This window comes from Falco peregrinus, chromosome 10 (assembly GCF_023634155.1).
Source record: "Falco peregrinus isolate bFalPer1 chromosome 10, bFalPer1.pri, whole genome shotgun sequence".
NCBI classification, from domain to species: domain Eukaryota; kingdom Metazoa; phylum Chordata; class Aves; order Falconiformes; family Falconidae; genus Falco; species Falco peregrinus.
In genome coordinates, this window is record NC_073730.1 from 3,787,374 (window position 1) to 3,813,318 (window position 25,945).

The following is a 25,945-nucleotide window of genomic DNA, read 5'->3' on the forward strand; positions in this document are numbered from 1 at the left end:
AGTAAGGAGGGAAGAAAAAAGAGAAAACCTAAAAATTTAAGAAAATTTGCCAGTTGTAGAATATTGTAATTTGTTTCAAAATGGCATTTTTAGGCCTTAAAAAGCTTTTCAGCCATGCTAATTTTAAAGGCTACCTCCACAAGGCGTACTGGGAATTTTTACATGGTTTTTACGTTCCTGTGACTTGCAGTAGGGAGAAGCTAGAGGGTGATGGAGTTAAGTCGTAACGGAGTTAAGTCATATCCAGGCCTTGCACTCAAATAATGCTGTCATGGAGAAGGAAGTTAATGCCCACAGTCTCAAGTTGTGAAAATGGATGAAACAGATAAAAGTAGAATGTTAAACATTTAGAAAAAATTATATTCAACACCGTACCCGAGTACTAAGTGGTCTCAAATCTAATGTGACCCTCTATCTTCAAAGTTGACAAGTTTATATTTAGAAATCCGCCGCTTGCCCTCTTTCCTATATGTACCTATATGTATGTCCTCCTCCTGGTAGGCCCTGGAAAAGCTCCATCAGCAACTGCATTGCTGAATTGAATTCTGTCTACATGATGCTGCCTGAAAACAGTGATATTATGTGTTTTAATAGGGTATGAAACTTCTTTTGCCCTTTGGAACAGAGCTAAGTGAGCTTCCCAATTTAATGGGATCTTCCATTAAAAGTTAACAACTATCTCATAAAAGACATTTAAGTATCACGTATGGAAGTGAAAGAAATGAAGAACCTCAAATCTCTGACAGCTAGTGCACGTCAGGTACGAAACAGCTCAGGGCAAGCATAGCAAATAGAGGCATAATCAAGCAGGAAACAAAAACACGTGAACAAAGAAATAAACTTCTACATAAAGGCTAGAAGTTGGGGGGAAATATCACTGAACAGGAATGTCTAATTTTAAAAGGAAATAGTGTCATTTCTGCTTCTCAAAATTGTGAATTTGTTTTAATTGGAGCACAGTGCTTGACAGCTGTGCCTCTTTATTCCCAGTGTTGCTGTTATGAGGATAATATCCCATCAAACCTAGGTTAGCAGTCCCAGCATGAGGATATTTCCTCGTGGGCAACATCTGCAACTTACATTTTAAGACACAGGAGAACCTATAATAATGTGTATCTCTGTCTTCTGCAGCAATAATCTCAGTGAAGAACTTTTGCAGGTCCTCAACACGTTTACAATGTTATTTCTAAGGATGAACCAGCCTTTAATAAGAAATTGAGTTTACCGATACAGGGGCAAACTTATTTCTAAGGAAACAGTGAGCCCTTCTTTCCAATAATTTTCAGCCAATCCTTAAACAACTGTTATACCATTAACAACTCAATCACAGAACAGCTGAAACTGGAGGCACCTCTGGAGATGGTACAAGTCTAACGGCCCTGGTCAAGCAGGGTCAGCTACAGCAGGGTGCCCAGGACTGAGCAGCTGGATTTGAGCATCTCCAAGAATGGAAGCTCTGCAAGTTCTTCTTCACTAGTGTTCAACCACCTTCATGGTAAAAAAAGTATTTTCTTATGTTCATAGGAATTTCCTGTGTTTCAATTTGTGTCCATTGCCTCTTGTCCTGTCACCAGGCACCACAGCCCAGAGTCTGTCCCTTTATACCCACCCATCAGATATTCACAAACATTGGTAAGATCCGCCTCGAGCCTTCTCCTTTCCCAGCTAAGCACGCACAGCTCTTTTGGCCTCTCGTCATACAACAGATGCTCCAATCGCTTTGTCACCTTTGTGGCCCTTCATTGGGTTCAATCCAGTAAGCCCACATCTCTCCTGTACTGGTGAACCCACTGGACACAGCACTCCAGATGTGCCCCTCCAGCACCAATACATGCAACAGCGGCCTCACAATGACATGGGCCAGCTCCATCAGCACTTGTGAGTACACCCCATGTCCCATGGACTTGATTACACCCAATTTGTTTAAATGTCCCCTAACTTGATCCTCCTCCACCACAAGGAAGAGGAGCCTTCCATGAGCCAGAGTTTCTGGGCTCAGGAGGATGTGGCTTAATAAAGGCTGGTCTTAACGAGGACTTAGACCTCTGGTGAGCTTTCAGTCTTCTCAAGGGTTACTGCTGGGCAGATAAAAGCAGGACTGGTTGTTGACTAAGAGCTGGTCATTATCACTAATATTAGCCACAAATTACACAAGACCTTGGTTAACCCAAGCTACTAGATGGCCACTGCAGCAAGCCCTTCAGAGCTAGGTTTCCAAAAGCTCTTGGTACCCTGCAAGTCTTGCTCACGATATGCATGGGGCAGTAACCCTTACATTGCACCTATGCAGCACATTGTCTCTATATACGGGGGTTTTAACTGGGTCAAATTTGCTGATTTTGGTGCAGCAATAAACTCTTCATTACCACTGCATAAGCACTTTGAATGAACTGAGAGCTAATGATGGACTGAACCTATGTGGAGCATAAAAAGAATGCTGTTCACACTAATCTTTTGGATTAGCTTTATCCCAGCATGCATTATGAAACTTATAGTGGGATAAACCCACCAGCTAATTCTGGGTCTGAGAGGAGAGCAAGAACTTGAAAAGAAACATGCCACCAGAGAAAGCAAACAGCTTCAAGCACAGGAGTTTCCACCAGCCTATGGGGTGTTGGTGGCAGCATTTCCCAGCTCTCCTTGACTGCACAACCAAAATGAGACACAGGCTCAAGGGAAGGAGGACTCTCAGTTAAGGTACCTCACTGCACTCGGGTCATTTCCACACTGCCTCACCAGGAGGTAGCATGGACACGGAAGCCAGGGCCCCATCCCTTCCCCACCTCTGCTGGTGTTCATTATGTGTCAGCTTTTCCACACAGCCACCCTCCTTCAGCTCATCTGAGCAACAGCACAGGTGAGAGATGGGACCCTTCTTGGCTGCAAAACATCCAACTGTGAAGAGCACAGCCGCAGGTGTTTAAATAAAAGCCTGCCATTTAAAGCTGCCCTGGATGTAATGTTTCTCAATGCCACATATTTATATAGATAGATATATATATATAGAGAGAGAATAAAATTCTCTCTCCTTTTTTCACATGCAGTGTGTAAGTACTTAAATTTTTAAATTAAAGAGTAGCTAGGTATGACTGGGTGAATTATTTAAGTATTAGCATCATTTCCATGAATAGTTTTAACCTTTTTATAAACAGGAGTCCTATCACAATTCAGAAATATTTAAAAGGCCATCAGGGTTGTAAGGGTAGCTTTCCTGAGTACAGCAACGTGTTCTTATACCATGCTTATAATCCACCTGTATATCTTCAGCATTTTTAATACACCTTGTTCTGCAATGCCAACGTGCCATCTGTATCTCTTCCTCAGGCTCAGTTGTTTTTCTCCCTTCCCAATTATAACTATGCACTAAATCCTTTAAACCTCTATCCAGTCTGCAACTTCATTGGCTCAAACTAATGAGCAGAATTTTCTAATTCCCTTACGGTAATCCTATTACCTGTCCAAAGCTATTTCTGCAAGGGTCATCATTACACAGAAATGTAAATCTGAGACCAGGTCTATCTGTGGTCAGTTGTAATCCAGCTGCTCTCCTGCAAGCCACCAAGGACGTTGGTCAACGCTTGAAAAAAAGCGGAGCCGAGCAACTGAGCCTCTCAGGTAGAGTGATTCGTGTGTCGATTGCCTTTCAAGTTTTATTTTAATAGAGGAATAAAATATGGTGTTCCAAAAATGGCCACAGCTGCTAAAATTTATTGGCAGTGTATTAAATGTACACGTACCTGATACGGTCTCTCAGAACCACCTTACCTTTGGCATCTGGCTGAAAAGTAGCTGTTGGGACAAAACCTAACACCGGGTTTCCAGCTATGAACCTGGCAGGCTGTTTGGATTGAGCTGAGAATAACCAGTTGTAAGAGCTGTCATTGCTAATGCTTTAAATAAATAGAGGTTTCGCTCTAGCATGGGAGTAAGTGGTGCTTCACTCCAGATGGAGTCACTCTGGGGAAGAGGAAACTTATTAGAAATCAGACCCCAGAGCTGCTGACAGCGTGTGCTCAGGCTATCAGAAGTGATACCTATGTCTAATTTAACAGAGCTTTTATTTTTCTTGCATGGAGGCCTCTCTCTATTTGATTTTGTTGTTGATTTAACAAAATGGGATTTCTGCTCTTTTGTCCTATCTTTGAACGTTAGCCTGTATATAAGAATCTGCAAGAGAATATAACCATGCCATTTCTTCTGTCTGCACTGGGGTAGAGTTCTGTGCTCTGGTGAGGGGTGAGTGAGTGGAGCGTTCCAATGTCTGGGATAATCCCCAGAAAATTTCCATGTCTGGGTCCGTTGTTTTCAGAACCTCCAGGAAACTCTAAATCCTAACTTTAGAATAAATACTTCTTACCCAGGTACCTAATTTCAGGCTCAGAATTGTTTTCTTGCAGAAGAATATTTTGGTAAGTATAAATACTGCTGTGAAAGAATAAACTAAATGTACTGGACAAAAATTTTGCTATGAAGGTGGTGCAACAGCATCAATGTTAGGCAGGCTGCAAGTATGTAACTAAAGGTATAAATGATGTGTTACGTGAAAGATGAAGAAAGTGCCCCCTGCCTAGCTGGGAGCCAGCTTTGAGGACAACGTACCATTGGCAGCAATGGAAAAAAAAAATCATCAGGACCACAGTTCAGTAGAGATGCAGAGATTGCTGTACTTACCCATCAGTATTCTGCTGTTCTTGGTGGCATGTCTTCATCATTTGTACTCAGATTTGGATTTGGGCATAAGAACAGCTATATACGTCAATCTTTAGGAAATAACCATAACATATATACTAAGTTTTCTTTGTTTGCTCATAACAGTCCACTAAAACCCCATTTTCTGATACTGAGTGATTGCTTTCCACAGCTGAGATCCCCAGAAGGTGAGCACGCTGTGAATTGTGTAGGTCTAAGTGGTCGAGAAACCTTGGATCAAAACTACATTTTTGGATTCTTGCTTCCAACCTGCTTACACAAACACCATGATCTTTACAATCCACAGCTTACAAGTTTTCTGCCAGTACTTGAAATTTTTTTGACAGGAGGGAACAGTTTGAACATAAAGTCACTCTTCTGCAGCTGAGATAGATCAGATTGCTAGAATTATATACGAATACTTCATCCTAATTCAGAACGGGATTTTAAGCTGATCTCCATTATAAATATTAATGTCTAATCCTAGCAATTTAATTACAGCATGGCTAAAATCATGGGGAAATGCATTAGGGAATGAAAGATAATAATCAAAATAATACAACTTGAGAGCAAATGGCATAGCTAAAGATGATTGCTATACGCCAGTATAATCAACTATTGGTTTCCAGTAATAAAGGGAATTCATCACTAGCAGCAATGGATCTTGAAGTCATCACAGGGTTCCCTTATTCCTAATTTACAAAGTGCAAAAACTCGACAGGTATTTTACACCTCCAAAACACTCATGATGCCATTTGTACATATCTTCCTCTCAAATGCAAAGTTTTGTCCTAGGCGAATTACACTATTAAAGGACACCCCCCGCCCCTCCCCTGTCTCCAAAAAAATAAAAAAAAGTGCACTAGTTCAGAAAAAAGGGTCTGTGATATCTCAGTGGGGAAGTATTTTCAATAAATATTACACTAGACTGGATTACAGGGATTAGTCAGGTCAGTTGTGCAACTAACTGCAATTATAAGAGGCTGCAGTTCTCACTACATGCAAAAGCTGTGCAATTTCAGAATAGTCTTAAATGCAGGAGATGCAAGAACTTATTAAAAAAATCTGTATCACCCTTAAATTTCCACCCCATCTTTTAGACCTAGTCTTCCTAGACAACTTTCAGATAGCTAGTGGTATAAAACCAGAATAACACAAACCCATATTCCACAAGCCACCTGTGGACAGAAAACCCTCCAGAGACTGTAGAGCACTATAGTTAGATACTGGTGAGCAAGGAGAGGAAAGAAAAACCAGACTGCCGCCACGATTTGGTATGTTTAACATGGCAAAAAGATGCAGGGAACTCAGCCGGAGAGCCTGGTAACTAGCTTTCAGTGCTATCCCAGCTTAAATTACATAATAGGTTTCATTTTAAGGCACATGGCTAACCATAGTTAGATGGAACTACAGCCTTAATCCCCAATATAGTGAAATTTTCTTACTGATTTGAATGTAAACTGCAACACGCTATAAATCAACACAGAACTGTTTTATTGCGTTGAATGCACACCACAGTTTTTGCCTTTAATGTTCAATGCCTACGGAGTTCAAGAGAAAGCAGCAGAGCAATTTTCACAATCTGTATCCAAGAACAGAGCAATTCCGATTCTGCCGCTTATTGGAAGTTCATATCAAAGAACTACAAGTAGAATAACATAAAAAGAAAAAGAGAGAAATGGGGTCTACCCAATATCAGGTATAAGAAGAGTTGGCTGTAATTAGGGGAATAGCACTTTCTGGGTAAAAGAACAAAAATGAAAACAAAACAAAAAAATCCCTTCCAACTATTTAAACTGAAAGACTTTGTGAATTCATGTCACCTCTTGCATTAATTCTTTTTTTAAGCTGAAATGAAACATTTCAATTTTTCATCAGCATTTTCATTTTGGACAGATATGCAAGATGAGGGCAACAAGTAAAACAAGTATGATAATAAGCCTGAAAGATATCTCCATACATTTACCTGCTAAAACAAGGAGCTGTTTTTGATGACCCAGAATCCTTTCCACTGTATCAGCCACAGGTAACAAAGAGAATGAAGGAAAACACAAGAAACTGTAGTGGGCAAATGCCGTATAGTTTTCCTCACAGCGTTCAGAGGAACGGATTGCAACATTGCAGGATCTGTGGTTCCTGCAGAGAGCCCTAAGCTGGACTTTAATGAGCCACCTCAGCTGCTCCAAGCCCAGTAAAACTGCTGGCCAACAGGTCTTGCACAGAGCCAGGTGAAAATGTGTTATCAAAGTTGTTCTTAACAAAAACCTATTTCACCAATTCTTTTTTTTTTTAATTGTAATTGTCTTGACAAGAACTTCCACAAATGCAATGCTTTGGTTTGAAAACATTAAAGTAATACATTCAAATGGCATCTTGAAATTAAATTTGTTCGTATTTACATAGCCTTGCCGTTTCAGTAATATAACAGTCATGTATAATATGACATCATAATTATAATATTCTTAAATTATGCTATTTATGCAATATCTTAAGGAGAGTTGCTTTGCACGGAATTAAATATTTTAACTTAATTTGAGATGAAAGCACAGTATAATAATGTTTTGTCATTTTGACACAAAGTATCACATGGAGTAATTTTGGTGCTGAGTCCTGTCCTTCATAATTGCTGGAATCCTATTAAAACACTCGCCTCCAGCGGGACCCAAAGATAACCGTGCAGTCCCATTTCTCCTTTTAGCAGGGATACCGCCTAGGCTTAAAGCAGTAAAGATAGCAACCGTTCCTTTTCTCACACATCCCTTAAGGCAGGCATTTGTTATTTTTAAATAAAGCAAACAGACTGTTTTGAATGAAATTATGAGATAAAGCCTTGCATCTCACCTCTTCGAAAGCAAAGAATGATAAAATGCCTCCACTGACAATTTTAAGTTAAATCCAAGCATACCAACGCTGTTGACCATTAAGTTCAGTGGTGTTGTCCTTTGAACCCTCAATGACATGCAAAACTGGTTCTGAGAAGACCTTAATTCTTTCTTGAGAAGGGATTCCAGAAGGCAGCATTTGGCAGCTGCTCACCTTCGTTTTCTTGCATGCTGGATGCTGTCCTAGTTTTTGTTACATATCACATTTGGTCACAGGCAAGAGGCACATTTGAAAATACAGCCTAACTAAAATTAACCTTGCTAAGCCTTCAGACAAAGAGGATGAAGTAAACGCTCAGAAAGAGTTAGGAAAAGTCAGGCTCCATCAGATGAGGAAACATGACAGCCATTGACCACCAACGACCTAAATATAATGCAAAGCTTTAGACCTGGGGGACTTCCTCAGCGCCCATGCTACAGCCACCTCCAAGCACCCTTTGCTGTTCAGGAGACCGTCTCTCTCAATGAATGCAAATTTTTGTTCCCATTATCATGCCTGTACCCTCTCAAGATTAGTTAAGTTCAGTAGTTCATCCAAAAAGGGTTTCAGGCCACTGAGCCAAAGTTGTCTTGGAGACATCAGTAATCCACAGCCTGCGGTAAACAATGCGCTGAAGTGGCTTTATTCAGATCTTACTTAGATGACTTAATAAATCATTTTAGAAAGTGGCTATTTATTTAAAATACAGTAGCAATCATTTTAGGACTTTAGAATTTTATTATACTCTGTTTAGTCTGTTGACGCATCATCCAAGACTCTCCTACAATACAGTTGGCATCAGTATAAACTTGCTGTTATACAGACCAACCTAGTCCTTATTGACTGTTGAATATTTAACTGAATTATAATTTGATTTTTTTAGAGAGCTTGTTGAAACATCAATAGATGAGGTTCGTGCAAACTGATTCACATTTGAACTGTTCTATTGGGATAGTTATTGCTGTAACAGTCATTTATCATGTAAATCCCAAACCCCCTGACATCGTGGTAATCTGAAACGGCATTTTTTCTTCTTTGATTTATGATACTCTCTGGTTTTGTATCTGAGTTTAATTCTCCCAAAGGGAGACTGAGTGCTTTCACATGCATTCACATCTTACTCTTTAACAGTGGAGAATCCATAAATAGAGCCCTTTTAAGTGCTGAAGCCACACCAAAAAGCTTTTAGACACCAAAATAATTAGAAAAAAAAAATCCTAGAAAAATCAGATTTCATTACTTCTAATGCTCACAGAATCCCTCTCCTTTCCTAAATACAGCACAGTGCATATGGATGCTGCTCCATCCACTTCCCATGCCGGCTGCAGCTAATGCCCCAGCTGCAGTCAAGTTCCTGCAGCGGCTCAGGTTTAACCAAACGTTACAGTCTGCTGCATACACAAATCTGGAGGGAGGAAGAAAACCCACCGTCAGAACACGGAACAGTACCTCGTTCTTACTTCTTTTGATCCTATAGCCAGCTGCTGCAAAGAGGAGAGGTCAGGACCTGGCTTAGCTTAGCACGTCAGCCACGATAGCAACGAGCCAGGACCGCTCCGATGCTTTGCAGAAGGTACCTAAATCCTGCAGCAACCTCCTACGAGACAAGACACATGGCGTTCAGACACTTACCGCTCATTTCCTATGGTATTCACTAGAAACTCACGCTGTTGAGTATATTTTCCACTAACCCTTAAGATTAGCACTGAGGAACCAAAGGAATTCAGACATCTCAGCCCATAGGTAGGACTGCAGCATCTGCAATAGTTATTTCTTGAGGTTTGTGTACGCATTTTCATATCACACAGGCAATAGTAATTCTTCACCTGGGCTTTGTTCCAAATTCTGTCCCTAGGAGGTAAATTGGCATTGGAGCCCTGTGCTGGTGTGCAAATCCTGCTGGTGTGCACATACAAAGCAGATTAAATGAATCAGAGGCATTTACAGTAAGATCTCTTCTGATAAGACAATTTAGTTCCCTTCATTTTCTTTCCTCCCTTTCCCTTCCCCCCAGCTCTTCCCGAAGCAAACAAGCTGCCTGCTACCTCCTGCTGCTTGTTACAACAAGCCCTCTTCTGCTGATGCTCTTTTCTCCTGCTCAGATGAATGTTTGACACCTTCAAGAAAAATACACTGTGAGATGGCTGCAGCCAGGCTGGCTTCTTACGAGGTGATACAACCGTAGCCTGACCACGGGGAAGGCTAAAATATTTGGGATCAGTTTCAGGATAGAGCCATGGCAGTCCCTGTGAAGGAGTCTTAGAAACAACTAACTGCACACAGGAAAACCGGGCCAGAATTTGCACTCCAGTTTCTACATTAAAAAAAAAAAAAAAGCAAGTTCCAGGGAAAGGATCTGTTTTAAGCCATTGGCCCTTTCTCCAAATTATGACACTTGTTTACACATTCAGAAAACCTTGTGTAAATGCTGCACAACTGCAACCTGAGTTTGCTTAATTTTGGTCTACAAAGGAAGCAAAACCATTAATTCTAATTTTATGCAGTTTTAAAAGCCACATGTAAACATGTTTAAAATTTAGCTGGTGCAAGTTCACCATTTATTACTAAGAGTCAATCACAGGGTCCAGAGAAAAACACAGTCTCTGGAATGACACCAGGGGCATAAAAGATCTGTGCAGGAAAGGGATAAGCCCTGAAACCACGGACCTGACGTAACCGCTGCAGGAGCTACAGCTCTCCAGGGGTTTCTGTGGCCACACAACATTGTCCACATTGGCTTTCATCTGATTAATAAAGGTAACACAAAGAATACATTCCTACTATTGCTTTTAATTCATGCCATTGTAGTTGCCAAAGGGATGTCAGGATGATACACAGGAGACAACGTTATTTCTGATACCACAAGCAAGGGGGGCAGGCGATCCTGGAGCACACTCTGTGAAGCTGCAGCTGACTGCAACAGGACTGAGATGCCTGTCATTTAATTATTTTATAAACAGTTACTACATGTTTTGGTAAATGATCAAGTAAAAAAAATAAATAAAAATTCTATTGTAACATCCAGCTGGCAACAGCTTTACAGTTCAATACAGGAGTTTGGGTTTTTTTTCATCTCTTTTGAATATAGCGAACCCAATCCAAGATTGTCATCATCCTCCTGACAGTGTTTTTGCTGCCTTTTGGCAAACACAGGTACACCACTTCTACATGTGGATCTTCCCATTCAAGATAAATATGGAAATCAACCCCCCAGACTAGGAAGTTTCACTTTCTGCTCTGTAAGGAGAAAACAATTTGGCATCCAGTACCTGCAGATCATAGCTATTGTGTTAGTCTAAGTGTTAAGAAAGAAAAACCTTTTAAATTTATATCTCTACACGCATAAGAAACATTTGTGGATGGTTGGGAAGAGAGATCACAGAACCATAGAGCCATCCCATCTTTAGGCAGTGGCTCTTCCCACATTAATAGAGTGGCTGAAAGCTTTTAATACAGAATGAATATCTGCTTGATAAAAATAACAGACAGGAGAATGGGCGAGACACCAGCCTAACCCAATCATCTACGTTACACAGCTAGTCTCTCCAGCCCGAGACAATGAAAGACACCTGAAAAAAGCAACAGACTCATTTTCCGTAAAGCCACATTGAGGACTTGCTCCCTGCCATTGGCTCGATAAACTAAGAAAAACCAGCTTCCCATTGCGGTGCCTTAAGTTAAATGCTCGTAACTAGATGATGCGAACCACTGAATCAGTCAACTTTTCTAGAACATGGAGATGTGCTTGGTGGAGCCTCAGGACACTTTACCAGAAGGATAAAAAAAGGGAACGGAAGCACAGCAAGCACCGGGCAGTCACAAGCAAGCCCGATCTGCTTGGCTCTGCCAGTCCTACAGGACCAGTTAGTTCCAAGGCAGCAGGAACAAAGACACAAGAAATCCTTGAGAGCACAGGCTGAAGATAGCTCCTTCATTGATGTTCCTTTCCTTACCATAGCACAGTGTTACTTGGTCTGCTCAGACTTACTTTACGCCCAAATCATCACCACAAGATGTATGTAAATCTAATTAAGCTACCAAGAACTTCAATACTCCCCATCAAGAACTACTGCCCTAGCTTGCCCAAAGCATTTAGATGCTGCGCTCTTTTCCTTTTGCACAGGGATGTCCAACCAGCGTGAGTAGGTCCAGCTGCAGAGAAAGGTAGAATTCAGTGTCAGAATTGAAAGGTAATATAACTTTTCAAATCATGGGCAAACAAGATCTTCACACATCTCGGAAGATGCATGCTCAGAGAAAGCCAGGAATGAAGAGTACATTCATTTGAAAGCTGTCATGAACAACTTTTATTATTAACTCCTTAATTCTCTCAACATTTGAGAGAAAGACTGTTTAGGTAGAGCCTGCATTTATAGGGACCCTGTCAGCCAAGGTCAAGCCTGCTTTTTGCTAATAATGATAACGAAGGGTAGATACAAAGAACGCAAAAGCAAAAATTCCTACTGATTTTACAGTTACAAATACACATTTGAAAAAAAAAAAAACAAAACCAAAAGAAAACCTTCAACCAAGCCAAGAAAATAAATGAACCAACCCACATCAGAGTTAAATATCATTTTTGAGCCAAATTATTTTACTGTTTTCTGTAGGCATTTTTTTTTTTTTTTTGCATATCCAGAGCCTTAGGAGGCATTCTTGGTCAAAACCTACCTCAAACCAAACACTGGATTTTCTCCCAAATTCACAAGTTTTGATTCCTCCCAGCCCTCCCCTGCAGGCACCTCTTGTTGTTTTGGGTTTTTTTTGGATAGAAAGCAGCAGCAGGAGCCTGCTCAAAGTCCATACACGGCACTACTTCTAGATCTTTAATTAACATCACAACAAATTTAGGCTGCTTCCCTTTTCCATAAAACGCTGGCCATCAACCTCTCTAAATGCCTGTCTCCAGTCACTGCTAGAGTTACATCTCTGACATAAGTGATTTTTGACAAATTATAGGGATTATATGTGCTGCCAAACATCTGTTGAGCTTGGGGAAAAAAAACCCCACCAACTCTCCCCCAGGGTTCTGCCATTCATCACGCCTTTGCTAATGCCACCAATAAACCCCAGCCAAATTCTGAAAGACATGTTAATTCTAGCAGGCATACAGATGTTTACTTGGGGTACAGAAATTAAATGTGTATTCAAACGTTAACTGAAAACTGTCCTGACTTTCAGAGTACCGTGGTGAAATGCTCAATCCAACTGAGAAATTGGGCCAGCCATTGAGGTTAAACATGGATTGAGCTTCATGCCCTTAAATATCTGCATTTGAAACGTTGGCTGTTCTGTTTTTGCTTCAAATAAACATTTTCTTAGCATCCAACCATCCTCCTCCTCTTCTGTCCCGCTTGATATATCCAAGTTTTTTTAAAAAAAGAAGCTAAATAAATAGGTTTCCTGACAGAATAAAAATGAAAAAGAAAAAAAGAAAAAATTCATTCATCACAATGGTAAGAACTATGTAACTGCTCCAAAAATTCAAATCCTGATTTTTCAAAAGACATTCACCATGTAATATAGAAAATTAAGCTTTTTCAAATAAAACATGCTGGTTAATGAGAATTGAAGTTTGACCTTATTAACATCAACTAATTTTTTTTTTTAAGTAATAAAACAAGTCCTGTTTTAAAATACCTACATTCTGCTTTTCCATACAAAACATAGTGGTCCTGTGGTAGAAGTGAAGCTGATTCATGTAAAATGTTGAGCTAATTTTCCATTTCAGAATGAAATACAGAAATAAATGTGCAATCCATAAAAGATTAATAATTTCTGGTGCATAAGTACAGCATAAATTTTGAAAGACTGGGGGGGGGGGAAAAAGAGGAAGGGAAAGGGATTTTTTTTTTTTTTTTTAATTCCTATGATTTTTAACCTAACACAATGCTGAAGCCTGGGGTAGTCACACAGGGAATTTTCTAACTGGCAAAGCCTTGAGGATAAATGAATCTTGGACCGCATCTATTTAAAATGTTTCCTTCTCACAAATAAAGAACAGTAAAGCAGATAGAGTGAATAATCCAATCCCATCTGTCAGAGTGACCTGTGAGCCGACAGCTTTCTACGTCAGCCCATCCTGGTTTGTATTTTCTTCCTATCGTATGAGCCCTTCTTCAAGCAAATAAAAGTCCCATTCCAGTGTTCTGAAATTATGTTTCCTCCCCCAAACGCAGTGATCTAATCACTACATGATACACTACGGTTTTCCTTTAGGTAAGCCCAGGACATTTCCATTTACCCATGTAATAAGCCTGACATCATGGATCTGGGTAACACAACGCCGGTGCAAGCGCTCAAAGTAGGCAGCGCGGAGCCCTTGGGTCTGTATTTACCCCCCTCAGCGTAAGGGACCTGGGTCTCTGGGTGTGAAGGGAGCTGCAGGGACCCCGTTTGTGATTAGCAGCTCGCTGGCTCGGTGCCTGGCAGTGATCTGCTCCCAAGGACGACTAAAGATGCTTATGGCTTTCAGCTCCCTCTGCAATGCTCTGGCAACAGGTCTGAAATTCTGGCCTCCGACCTTGACATCGATTTTGCTTACATAATGCTGCTTGCAGATCTAAATGCATACTCCTCCAAGGATGCATGGCGCTCTTGCCCCGCCCCCCCCCCCCTTTTTTTTTTAAAGGGACTAGCTGCAAAGCACTTGGTTCATTCACTAATGTGCTCCAACCCCCTGCCCAGTCTCTTCTTCAGAAAACGTGCATTTTGACAGACAGCAGGAACTACACAACGTACAGAATATAGCATGAGGAATGAACAGTCTGTTGGAAGCACAGTGCTTCGTATAGCAGCTACCAAAGAGCCACGGCTGAAGAACACACGTCCTAACCATACAAACAGGCATTCAACCCTTTCTGCTGGTGCTGCAGTCACACCCTGCAGTACACCAAAATTACTGAGAAGGCTTCAAGTGTTATCAGTGAGCTCTGGACTAGGGCCCTTGGAAATTCGTCACAATTGCTAGCAGAAGAGGATGCCTACTCTCCCAAGAGTGCGTGCAAAGCTTCACACACAGAGGACCCACTCGATTCTGCCACACTGGGACATTTCCACTGCCTAGGTGGGGGTGAACAATGCCTTATTCCATTTCCATGTTATTTTACCTGATTCCCCCAATTTCTAGCAACCTGATCATTTAAAGCCACAGCTGCTCCTTCTCTTGGCTTGCTTAAGCAACTGCCCATCTGCTGGGTAAGTTTGGTGCACATTATCATTTGATGGAGGGGACAAGAATAAACAGAGAAGGTATTCCACATATGGATACCAGGAAAAACAGGCAGAGAAGCAAAGTTCAAGTTAGCACTTGGGTAGAGGAAAATGCTGTTAAAATCCAGACACTTCTTCCAAGAGGCAAGGGGACACTCTGGGCACATGTACCAGTGACCAACCACCCATACATAGCTCAAAACATACATGTGCAATCACATCTTGCTGGCAAAGACCCTTTGCTTTTCATTATTCCACTTCCGTAAGTCTCCAAATTTTCATACTTCCCAGCTCATTAGCAATGTCCCACCAATTGCAGGGGATTCACAGCATGCTGCTCATTTATCATCTTAAAGCCAGACACAGAACATAATTTTCAGCAGGATTTCACATACACAGAACAGCAAACTTGTGCTTACAGCATGTTTATATTTTGTGAAAAAAATATTTCTCATGTTTACTTATTGGACTAGCAGCAAAACCTCAAAGTTAAGAGTTTCATTTATTGGCTTTCTCCTTTACAGAATGCATCTTGCCTTCTACAGTTTGTTTAGAGATTTTTTTTTTTTAATTTCCCTCTCTTCTTTAGCTATAACTTTCCACTATTTACAGCTGCAATATATTACAAGGACTAAATAAGCCTTCATTACAAATACACAGGTACAGTGCTTTCTTCCCAAGCTACCTTAGAAATTTAATACGCATAAGAGAAAACAGTAATAACAAAAATTAAAAAAAGTCATTTTGGGTAAACAGATAACTCTCTGTAAAGGCCAAAGGCACAAAATATTTGTTACTAAGCAGAAAGTATTCTTTCATATTGGATAAAAAGAAACACTTTACTAAATGGTCATTTCCACCCTGTAGTAAGGCTGACCCATCTGGCCTAATGACAACAGAGGGGTGAGCATCAGCAATAGGAACTGCTATTCATGAGCTAAACCGATCCAAAGCTCATAGAAATTAAATGACAGCTTCAGGCATATACTTGAGGTTTAGACTTTTTTCTTGCTGAAGTGACTTTTGGGACACAGAAAGGTCTCAAACCTCATCTATGTAGAAACTGTCATTTTTGCTTTCTTCACTCAGAAAGTCTAACAAAGACAGGAAAGTAAATAAGTTTCAAAATGATCAGACTCTTAAAATATGTATGTGAAGTCACCATATGCGTAACAAACTACGGTCTAATATGTTGATGATCTGCAGACCATCTAAGGAAAAAATTTTCTCTCCATTAGCACTTTTCAAACAAAAACATTAGGAATCGCTTTCAGTTGTCAAAACTGATGGCAAAAGCAATATATCTTCTAACTCAGCAATACCCCTCCCCCTCCAAAGACTGCTGCTCATCTGGCATGTCACATGCTGTTAAAACGGTGCAAGTGAAAACTTGAGGTCAGTAGCAATGCAGCTAGTGTCCTAAAAGGTTTGTCGGTACTTCCTTAGAACTAAAGGCACAAACAGCTTCAGTGACGACATTTATTGTCACTTCACCATCACTGCCCATCACCCTGCATTGCTGTTCGACTTGACTACGCTCTCAGGATATTCTGCTCTCATCCCAAGCAAATACTTAGCAGGATTGTGAGACTGCACATTCACGTGAAAAAAAAAAGAAAAAAAATCAGATTTAAAAGAGTAAGAAATCGCTAAGAGATGGTTGCAATGGTCAGGGATGTATGTTCTCCAGCATGCATCCTGCTCCCGTCAAATGCAACCATCCCCATGCAGTTAAGTGCTGCCTCTGACCTCTGTGCTTCATGATGCTCTCAGGCTGACAGGTTTAAGGGGGTTGTATTAACAGATTCCCTTAATGAATTTCTAGAAGACAGCACTGTCAGTCAGCTAATTAGGACCCACTTGCAGCTGGGTGCGCCAACACAAGCACTGTGGTCTGTCTGTGGAGTTGCAAAGTGCAGCTGCTCTCGCAAGAGCTGCTGCCTGGCACAGAGGACAGCTCTGGCTGTCCCCACCACTGGGCACGCTGGATTTCAGCACGCCTGTAAAGCCAGGGAGGTGGCAACTTTAGATCTAAGACACCTTGTGACGGGTCACTACAAACTGCTCTGTGACACTATCTGCTTTACTGTCTCAGATATTACACATTGACATTGCACTTGCACAACATGCTCCAGAACTGGTAGCACCCAAATATCTGCAGATATTGAGAACCTACTTTTTTCTTTGGGAAATGCTGCTAGCCCAGCATATAAAAGAACATCACCCCCCCAAAAAAAAATCCAACAACCAGCAACAAAAGAACTCCATCTAAACCCTTTACAAGGATGTGGGTGGATTTCCTACCCTAGTCATTACCCATTTTTGCTCACGCACTAAATGCAATAGCTTACAACTTTTTCCATTGCACTTTTTTGAAAGGAAGAGTATGTATCACAGAAGAGCCAGCTCATCCTATAACTGAACTTCCCATGGATCACCTTGCAGCTACACGTCCATATGCCATTGTCCTCAGGTGCCTAATTGGGAAACACCTGGCTTGGAGATCCTAATTCTCCTAGCACCAAGATAAGAACTATAAATATTTGTAATTCCACTAAGCGGAAAGGAGAACAGTTTGAACTACTTGCTCCAGGCGCACAGGCTGACTCAGTCACAGAGCCAGGATTAAGTTTTAGGAGTTCCCCGCCCCCAGTTCCGTGGTCAGCTTACCAGCCTGTGCATTGTCAGGGCTCTTGCCTCATGCCACACTGCAAAAGAATGGTGAAACACAGCTTTCCATGCTGTTATGATTCACCTAAGCTTTTCAGATTTATTAGGTACAACAGATCAGTAACAAAAACTTTATGAAAAGCTTTCATTTGTTAAGCAGTTGTTTCTCATCTCTAATGCTTCACCAAAAGCATGGTCAGTTTTCTGGTCTGAGCCTGCAGAATGCCTGTTTCATAGCCTGTGTTTAGCCCTAAGAGGCACTGAAATGGCTATGAAACAAGAAAGCATACAGAGACTCAAACCCTCTTTCCTCATGGAACAAAGAAAATCCTCAGCATCAGCAGATAGAAAAGCTTTTTGAAGATGTCCATGTAAGTCACAGGAGTGACCGGGAATGTCAGTTTTGCCTATGTGAGAAGGGATTACTTTTATACTTCTATTTCAGAATTGACTGAATAGCAATTTATCCAGTAATTTGGATCTGTGCACTGACAACAATCTATCTACAGACCTATCTACAGAAAGAATTGTATACACTTTATTAGTATATATTAAATTATAATGCAGTTTTGCAGTGCTTCCCACAAGTTTTGATTAATTGCCATGAGTACACGAATGCAAAATCTGCACATTTACTAATCAGCTTTAGTGCCAATACACGTAAGAATTGGATTCCTTGTTTCTTGCTCAGCTGCTATTTCACTTCATCCCTTGATGCTGGCATGTAAAAATGAAGGTGCATTTCCTCCTGTTCATACATGCTACAACACTAACATCACTGTAGTCTAATACACCAGCAGCTTTTAAATATGGCATTCATGGTGTGGTAACACCTCAGTGTTTGCTTCAAGACAGCACTTACTGTGAAGTCAAATAAAATTTACCTTAAACATCCAAACAGCTATAACTGGCCTAGACTAAATGGGAGCACTCAAATCATCTGCCTTAAGACTCACACGGACAGTGACACTTTACCACATTAGAATCACAGTTTTTGACTAAAAAGAAAACCCGTGACTGATGTGCAACATGAGAAAAGACTCAGAGCAGAGCTCATGCAGTTGGCTATGTAACGTCTATCAGCAATGCAGTAAAAATGCATGTGAAGAATCAGTATTTTCTCCCCCAGTATATGCTCCTGAAACAAGTAATTGATCTCAAGACAGCTGCAGGAGCCCAAGAACATTTACTGTGACTTTCAGGAACCAGCAGAACATCAGCCTGACCTTGAGAACTTGATGCTTTGGCCAAACCCTGCTGCTCTATAATGCTCTGATGCCACCCAGCTGTGCTCATCTTGCTGGTGGGAGCACACCAAGAGAAACTCTACTCCTTCCTCAAAGAACAACTTCACCCCTCAAAAATGCCACTGTAAAAGTTAAAAAGGGTGTTGCGTGAGTACCGCTGTATCGCAGTGCCCTGTAATTGCTACCTGACTGCTTGGGTTGCCTTATAGAATGGGTGGAACAAGAAAGCGATTTTCATTTATAACACACATCAATTTTTCTGTTTTGTAATAAACATGGCCCAACCAGTACAAGCAATCTAGCCGCAGGGTGTTCAGAGGTCTCTTGCCCAACAGGTTCAAATACTTGGCTCCATCTTCTGTATAAGGTATTAACAGTTCAGACAACTCCTAAAAATAAATACTTACAGCACTTGGAAAATTAATAGGTTCCTGATTCCCAGGTGTATTAAAAAAAAAAAGAAAGAAAAAGAAAATCCTCACTACACTTTCCCATTGCAGAAAGTTTTACAACTACTATTTCACCCATGTTCCCCAATATTCTCTGATGTCTGAGAAGGAACAGTATAATGAAGAAAACCTCACCTCAGCACTTCCAGTAAGAATCAGGCCAGACATCTTTTTAAAGAGATTGACATACGTCCTAATTGCTTTTTATGAGACTATGAGAAGGACTACAATTATCATGTGTATTTTGATCTTCACTGACACCTAGCAGCTGCAGGAAATTACACACCACGCTGTACCCACTGTAAGCTTATCCATTTTCTATCCTGTTCTTAACTGCTCTCCTTTTTTAATTTGCAGCATCTCCTACTCCAGCCACCAAGATGGAAGAAAATGCCAACACCAGCTTTGAAGAAGATTTTGAAGGACAGGCGACACACACAGGCAAGGAAACTAACTGTATTCCTTTTTTCTAAAAATAAGCTAAAGTGACCCTGTTCAGCCGGGATGCCCAGAATTCGGGTAAATCCAATTGGTTTGCCAAATCCCTTGCACAGCAACATAGGCTCCAAAGTCAATAAGAATGTAGTTTGGAGCAGAGTGACACCCCTCAGAGAAGGGCAGGTGACACCAAACTGATCTTTGTGCCAATCCTCCTCATACCTGAAGCAAATGGCAAACACAGAAGACACATGAAGAAGCCACAGTGCAGCTCTTGTTGGTTTATTGCTTCAGTCATAAGCAATGGCCTTTCTTCCTCTGGGAAAATAAAGAAGAAAAAACAGTAACAAAACCCACACACACGTTAGATTTAGCTTATAAGGTTTCAATATAAAGGCTGAATTACTTTTTCCTTCTTCTAGAAGGAACATTCAGTGCTAAAAGTGAACCTATAAATCCTTTTGGCCAGCATAGCATTTAAAAGCATCGTTGCTTGGAATCACAATTCTTTTTAATCCAGCACTCAATCACCATGATTTTTATGAGTACCGACATTGTATTCAGCTCTACAGGCAGGTACCACTATCCCACCCCACCAACAGGTAACTATATGGCAATCATTCCCTCCCTGTGCTCTGAGGGCTTCTTTTTCTGTATGCTATAATAAATGTAAATCTTGTAATAACTCTTTCTGGGGTTCTTTCCCAACCAGCCTTGCTGCTGTTGGCTAAGATTTATATATATATATATATATATATATATATATATATATATATATATATATATATATATATATATTTAGGGACTCACTACATCCACACCTAAGCTTCAAGGTAGTTTTGGAAATTGGGCTACTGTACTGTTATTGCTATGCCAAGAGGTTCAGGCTAATTCCTGCTTTGAAATCTTGTTTGCAAAAGAACAGGTCACCTCCCCTTTCCACCATGGGGTGTAGTACCTTTAGCCACCACCTCAAGACACTGAAATTTAATCCAAACCAAAGTCCCGGCAACCACATCTCTATCACAAAAGGAAAAGCTGCTTGCCTAGCCCCTTCTAAAGTTTCCACAGAAATAAACGTCACCTCTGAAAACACCAAAATATTCCTTTGTTATGCTTTATAATCTAAGGTGCATATTAAAATGTTTCGTTTTGAAAAGCACCATGGGAATTTTGAAATTATTTCCCGCACACCCCCCATTTCAATTTAACTGCTCTAATTAACCAGCTCCAAAGACCATGACCTGCATTACAATCAGAACTACCACAGCATTCTCCTTAGAGGTTACACTTTCAAACCAGCAAAGAGCAGTAACTCCTTAAAACAGCTTCTTGCTGCAGCCAGTTTCTTTTCTAACTTCATCTCTCTTAGGGCCCAAAGGCGTGATCAATGACTGGAGGAAGTTTAAATTAGAAAGTGAAGACAGAGACTCCTTATCCTTGAGCAAGAAAGAAATTCTTAGACAAATGTCTTCACCACACAGATCTTTCAGTAAAGATGATAAACAGACCAGAGAGAGATTCTGCCGTAAGGTAAGAGAAAAGCAAAATAAATTAATTTTCATTCTATATAAAACATACCAGTCATAAGCTGGAAAATCTTGAATTTGCCAGACTCTGTTCCTTTGCAGCTTAGCAGAGCTCACACAATACAGACAGGACAAACACACCTGCAACCATCTACCTCATCCTTCCTCAAATGAAGGCTAACCAGTAAAATAAGCAGTGTATCTCACAACAACAGATCACAGAGTTCAACCTTTTTTTCCTCCCTTCCTTGCCTCAATGCTCCATAACCTTGGTTCAGGCAATGGAAAACTTTTAACATGTTTAAAAACCTACTAGACAGGATAGAGCTCTGAGCCTGAATGTCGCTCATTACCAGTTCTGAAACGGGGAGGACCCAACCCCCCCCAAACCACAGGAATTATACTTTGACCCCACTATACAGTCACTGGCAAAATTCCCACCAACTCTGGAAGATCCAGAAGTTTTTGCCAAACTGTCTTCGGTACCATTGAGCTGACATGCAAGTGTTGAGACAGGATGTTCACCTGTCTCTTGACAAGACCGTCCACAATCGTTGTAGGAAGCAACTTCTCCTCTGGCCAAGCTTTCAATACAGCGTTCTTCAGAGAACAGCTTAGCCCTGTCCTGTTTCTGCACCAACAGATTACCACTTACTAATACAACATTCTCTCAATATTCACAGATGAGCATGCAGGAGTATGAGTTAATTCACGATGAGCAAGAAGATGAAAGTTGCCTACAAAAATACCGCAAACGCTGCATGCAGGATATGCACCAGAGGCTGAGTTTTGGGCCAAAATATGGTTACGTGTGTGAGCTGCAGAATGGGGAACAGTTCCTGGAAGCCATTGAGAAAGAGCATAAAAACACCACTGTCATTGTCCACATTTATGAAGATGGCACCAAGGGCTGCGATGCTCTCAACAACAGCTTGACCTGCCTGGCAGCTGAGTATGCCACCGTGAAGTTCTGCAAGATCAAGGCCTCCGACACGGGGGCCGGAGATCGCTTCTCAAGCGACGTGCTTCCCACTCTACTGGTCTATAAGGGTGGGGAGCTTCTGAGCAATTTCATCAGCATTTCTGAACAATTCAATGAGGAGTTTTTTGCTGTGGATGTGGAGTCTTTCCTAAATGAGTATGGGCTGCTACCTGAAAGGGAGCTTCCAGCACTGGGAAATGGCAACACAGATGAGCAAGATGTTGAATAATTAGTCCCCACTCTCTCCCTTTCCTTTTCAGTATGTTATAAATCAATCTCAGTAACACCCATCTCATTTAGAGAAGACTGTCTGTGCTAACTTATTTGTAAGATACACACATACAAAAATTGTTTAACTGTTAGCATGTGAATTTTACTTATAACACATACGACTGGCAGTCCTGTACATAATTATTCCTGTGCCAGCCACAAGTAATAGGAAGAAGTGGAGATGATACTTGTGATCTCTAGGAAATTAAGGGGAAAAAAATAATTAAAAACTGAGGCCCAATGCCTGCCTCCATGAAGCACAAGAATAATTTCATTTCAACAGTAACAGAACTGAACCATCCCTCTACACACACAAAAAGCTGTCTCTTGGGCTCTGGATTTATTGTGTCCTGACTCCTCAGATTCACTGTTACCAATTTCAGTAGGAATGAGATCTCACACAGCAGTTTTAAGGACAAACAAATAGCCCAAAGCCCTTGCATCCCTAAATGGCTTAGGTATCTAGCACATTATATTACGCTTCTGCATTTATCTGGCAACATTCGTGAGACTACAGAAGTTAGACCAGGACTTCTCTAAGTTTGCCATTCAAACAGCTAACATCATCAGCTAATTTCAGTTCATTGTTGCTCCATATTTTGAACATAACATTTAAAATATCTGCAAGTTACTGAAAAAGTATACTGTAGTTCTGTATAACTGAATAAAGCTTAACAGCTCTCAAAACCTGCCATTGGAAGTGTGAAATATATTGGTAGCACATAACCTTAAACTTAAAAATATGAAATATTTGTAAGCATTCATTAGACATTCCCCAAACTCAAAGTTTTAAGATTTACTAAAGGGATGCTGTTGAAAACTACAATTTAGCTATCCATTTGAGAGGCAGACACAGGTTAAACTCACTATAAACCTTCCTCTTTCTGTAGTTCAAAAAAAACACAACCTACCTCCTCAAATTCTGATACAAGACAATAAAACATTAGAAACATTTCAATTACTTCTTTTATGTACTAGCAAAGCTGAAGGCTGAATTTTACTGTGAGGTTAGAAATCTCTCTCTCTTACTCTGAGGACAGAAACACCAATATCAACTGCAGACCATTTTGCTGATAACATTTGAGATTATCAAAATGTTAAAGATGATTTTTAGTACTCATACGACTCACCAGTTTTTATTTGATTTGATAGTTTCATGTTTTGCTCAGTTTGGAGTGGGAACTTTCAGTTTTGCTTCAGGTCAGGATGCCACCTGCAAAATTCTGCACATGTATCAGTAAGAATTCCAAATTGAGTGGCCAGGAACAAGGAGACATTGCTGCAGTGATATAACCCACATGTTAAAAGCAGGTTCTTACCACTCTTAAACACATTTTTTTCTCCACTTTTCATTCACATGGAAAAATTCACCAGAGCAGCTGAAAGTGACAATATTTTTCAACAGATTTGCACAACAAAGTAATTCTACTCAAAAATATTTGGCAAATATAACCCTGCAAAACATTACTGAAAAATTAATGAGATACACTTTCAAGTTAAACACAATTTATGCCTTGTTTTAAATAATGTTAAAAAAGTATCTTTTTTGACTGTCCAATTTTAGGGACTATCAAAATGCTACTGAATTTCTACTTTTAATATTGTTTTGCCATGGATTAATGTTTTAACAGAGCACTAGAAACCTCACCTCACGTACACTAAGCAATACCAAAGAAGTTCTTTATTGCCTCTTAACAATGTACAATCTTCTTTAACCTGTAAGACAATTCCTGATTTCATTCCACCAAAATATCAAACAGCATCTTCCCAAAGTTTTATAATTTCTATGATGCAAATTTCTGAATGCAAGATTGTCATTTTTCTGATGGAACTCCAGGTGGAATAAAGCTTTTCCTTTAGCTCAGTCCTTTTTCCCCTTACTCAAGCATGATTGTTTACCCCTCAGCTAAATTCACCCTCACCTTAACATTTCATTTGGATCAGCAGGTCAAATCCCCAGAAGGCTACCGCTTGCAGATATACCTAACATTATGACAATCTGATGATCTTATAACAGGTTATGTAGAAAATAATGCATTATCTTCTATCACAAAATTAACCATTTACTAATACCAGGACAATATTTGTCTTGTATTTTTTGATGACATGTTTTAAAGAAGAGGCATGACAGATTTCTGTCCTCTACACACCAGAAAATCTCCACGTAACTGCTGGGAAGCTAACGTTCTTAAGAACCTTCCCTCTTTATTAAACTTGGTGCAAAAGTTACTAAGCTGCACGTCAGTAGCCTGATCACATATGCTTCATTTCTTTGAGGAACCAGGCTGAAAGCAAAAATACCCTAACAAACAATAACCACCACAGAAACTACATTTATAGCTAGTTGTAAAAAATAAGATGACACTCCAATTTAAGTCAGATTAAGCATGCTTAAGCAGGATTTCCTTCAACCTGTAATTTAAAGAAAAACAAGAAAATGAAAGCACACAGTTGATGCCAAGCCTCAACAGAAGCTCATGACTAATGAAGCGGCAAATAAAGCTCTGATCACAACCGTATTTCTGCAGAATTAAAAAAAACACCTTAAAAACAAAAAGCAAGACTTGGCTCAAACATTGTACTACTATACAAAGATTCTCGAATAACAAGTAGTAAATGCTTCAATAAGCACACGGGAGCAGCCTCCCTGCTACCCTCTGCTATAGTTAACTCTTCTTTTTGACTCAGTCACAGGGACCAAGCATCCTTAGATATCCTGATGCAGACAGAAATGGAGGAGGTAGAAACCAATTATCAGTGGTGTCACTGCTCAAACTAAAACCAGAAACTCTGGCAGATGCATGGCTGTTAACAGCATGCCAAATGCTACCCCTCAGATGTACAATGAGGCTTGTAATTCCTCACAAGACCACCGAGGCTTTCTAAAACTACACAGCACTGACAATAAGGTTTCTGTAAAGTTATTTCATAACATCAGTATTAGAACTACACTTAAACACTCAGATTTTCAAATGTGGTAGTCCCAACCATTCCTCTAGACTCTTACATATGAAAATAAAAATACATCTGCAGTTCTGGATACAAATTAACCAAGCTCAGTTTCTGTCATGATGGACTTTTCACAAACTGAAAGATTCAGATCATACAGGTAACAGGAAAAGGATAAATCTATATGAAACCTGAGCAAAAACTAAGCTGTAGTCAAGACATTACTTTTAAAAGGTTGATTTCCCTTTTCCTTACACACACCTTTTGTTTGTCCTGAAGAACTCATCTTCTTACGTTATCACTGGCTAACAGTGCAAAAAGGATGGGAAGCAAAACAACAATGAAATCCCCTCTTGGTTAGTTCTGTTAATTCTTTTTTTAAACAAACAAGAACCTGCTTGCTTCTACATCCATTATTTCCTCACAGCAGGATGACTGGAAGGCTCAATCTGTAGATACAAGTCACATTACTCATTTTCTATTTTTTTTTTTTACAGGGCTAAATTATTTTCTTATTGCACAGATGGTAGTTCAATGTATTAAAGCAGAAATCTCATCCAAAGCAACTTCTTTGTGTTCTTCCAACCTCAGACGGGAAAATTAAGACTTCCACAGATCCTCGATACCTAGTTAGTTATAAACTGAAGG

The 25,945-nt window shown here is 40.3% G+C and overlaps 1 protein-coding gene across 1 annotated transcript; it reads left to right on the top strand.

Annotated features, from left to right (window-relative positions):
- The first annotated feature begins 3,480 nt into the window (after positions 1–3,480).
- On the top strand, positions 3,481–23,035 carry PDC (phosducin). The gene is made up of 4 exons (XM_027793330.2): positions 3,481–3,615; positions 19,487–19,570; positions 20,940–21,100; positions 21,780–23,035. Exons 2-4 carry the CDS (start codon positions 19,510–19,512, stop codon positions 22,305–22,307), a joined length of 750 nt encoding a protein of 249 aa, XP_027649131.1. The 5' UTR covers positions 3,481–3,615; positions 19,487–19,509; the 3' UTR covers positions 22,308–23,035.
- The last annotated feature ends 2,910 nt before the right edge of the window (positions 23,036–25,945 follow it).

Bases quoted from the DNA above. Each gene is read 5' to 3' on its own strand.
- PDC (XM_027793330.2), top strand. From the start codon at position 19,510: ATGGAAGAAAATGCCAACACCAGCTTTGAAGAAGATTTTGAAGGACAG. The intron at 19,571-20,939 runs GCAAGGAAACTA...CATCTCTCTTAG, and splicing joins AGGACAGGCGACACACACAG to GGCCCAAAGGCGTGATCAAT. The intron at 21,101-21,779 runs GTAAGAGAAAAG...CAATATTCACAG, and splicing joins GAGAGAGATTCTGCCGTAAG to ATGAGCATGCAGGAGTATGA.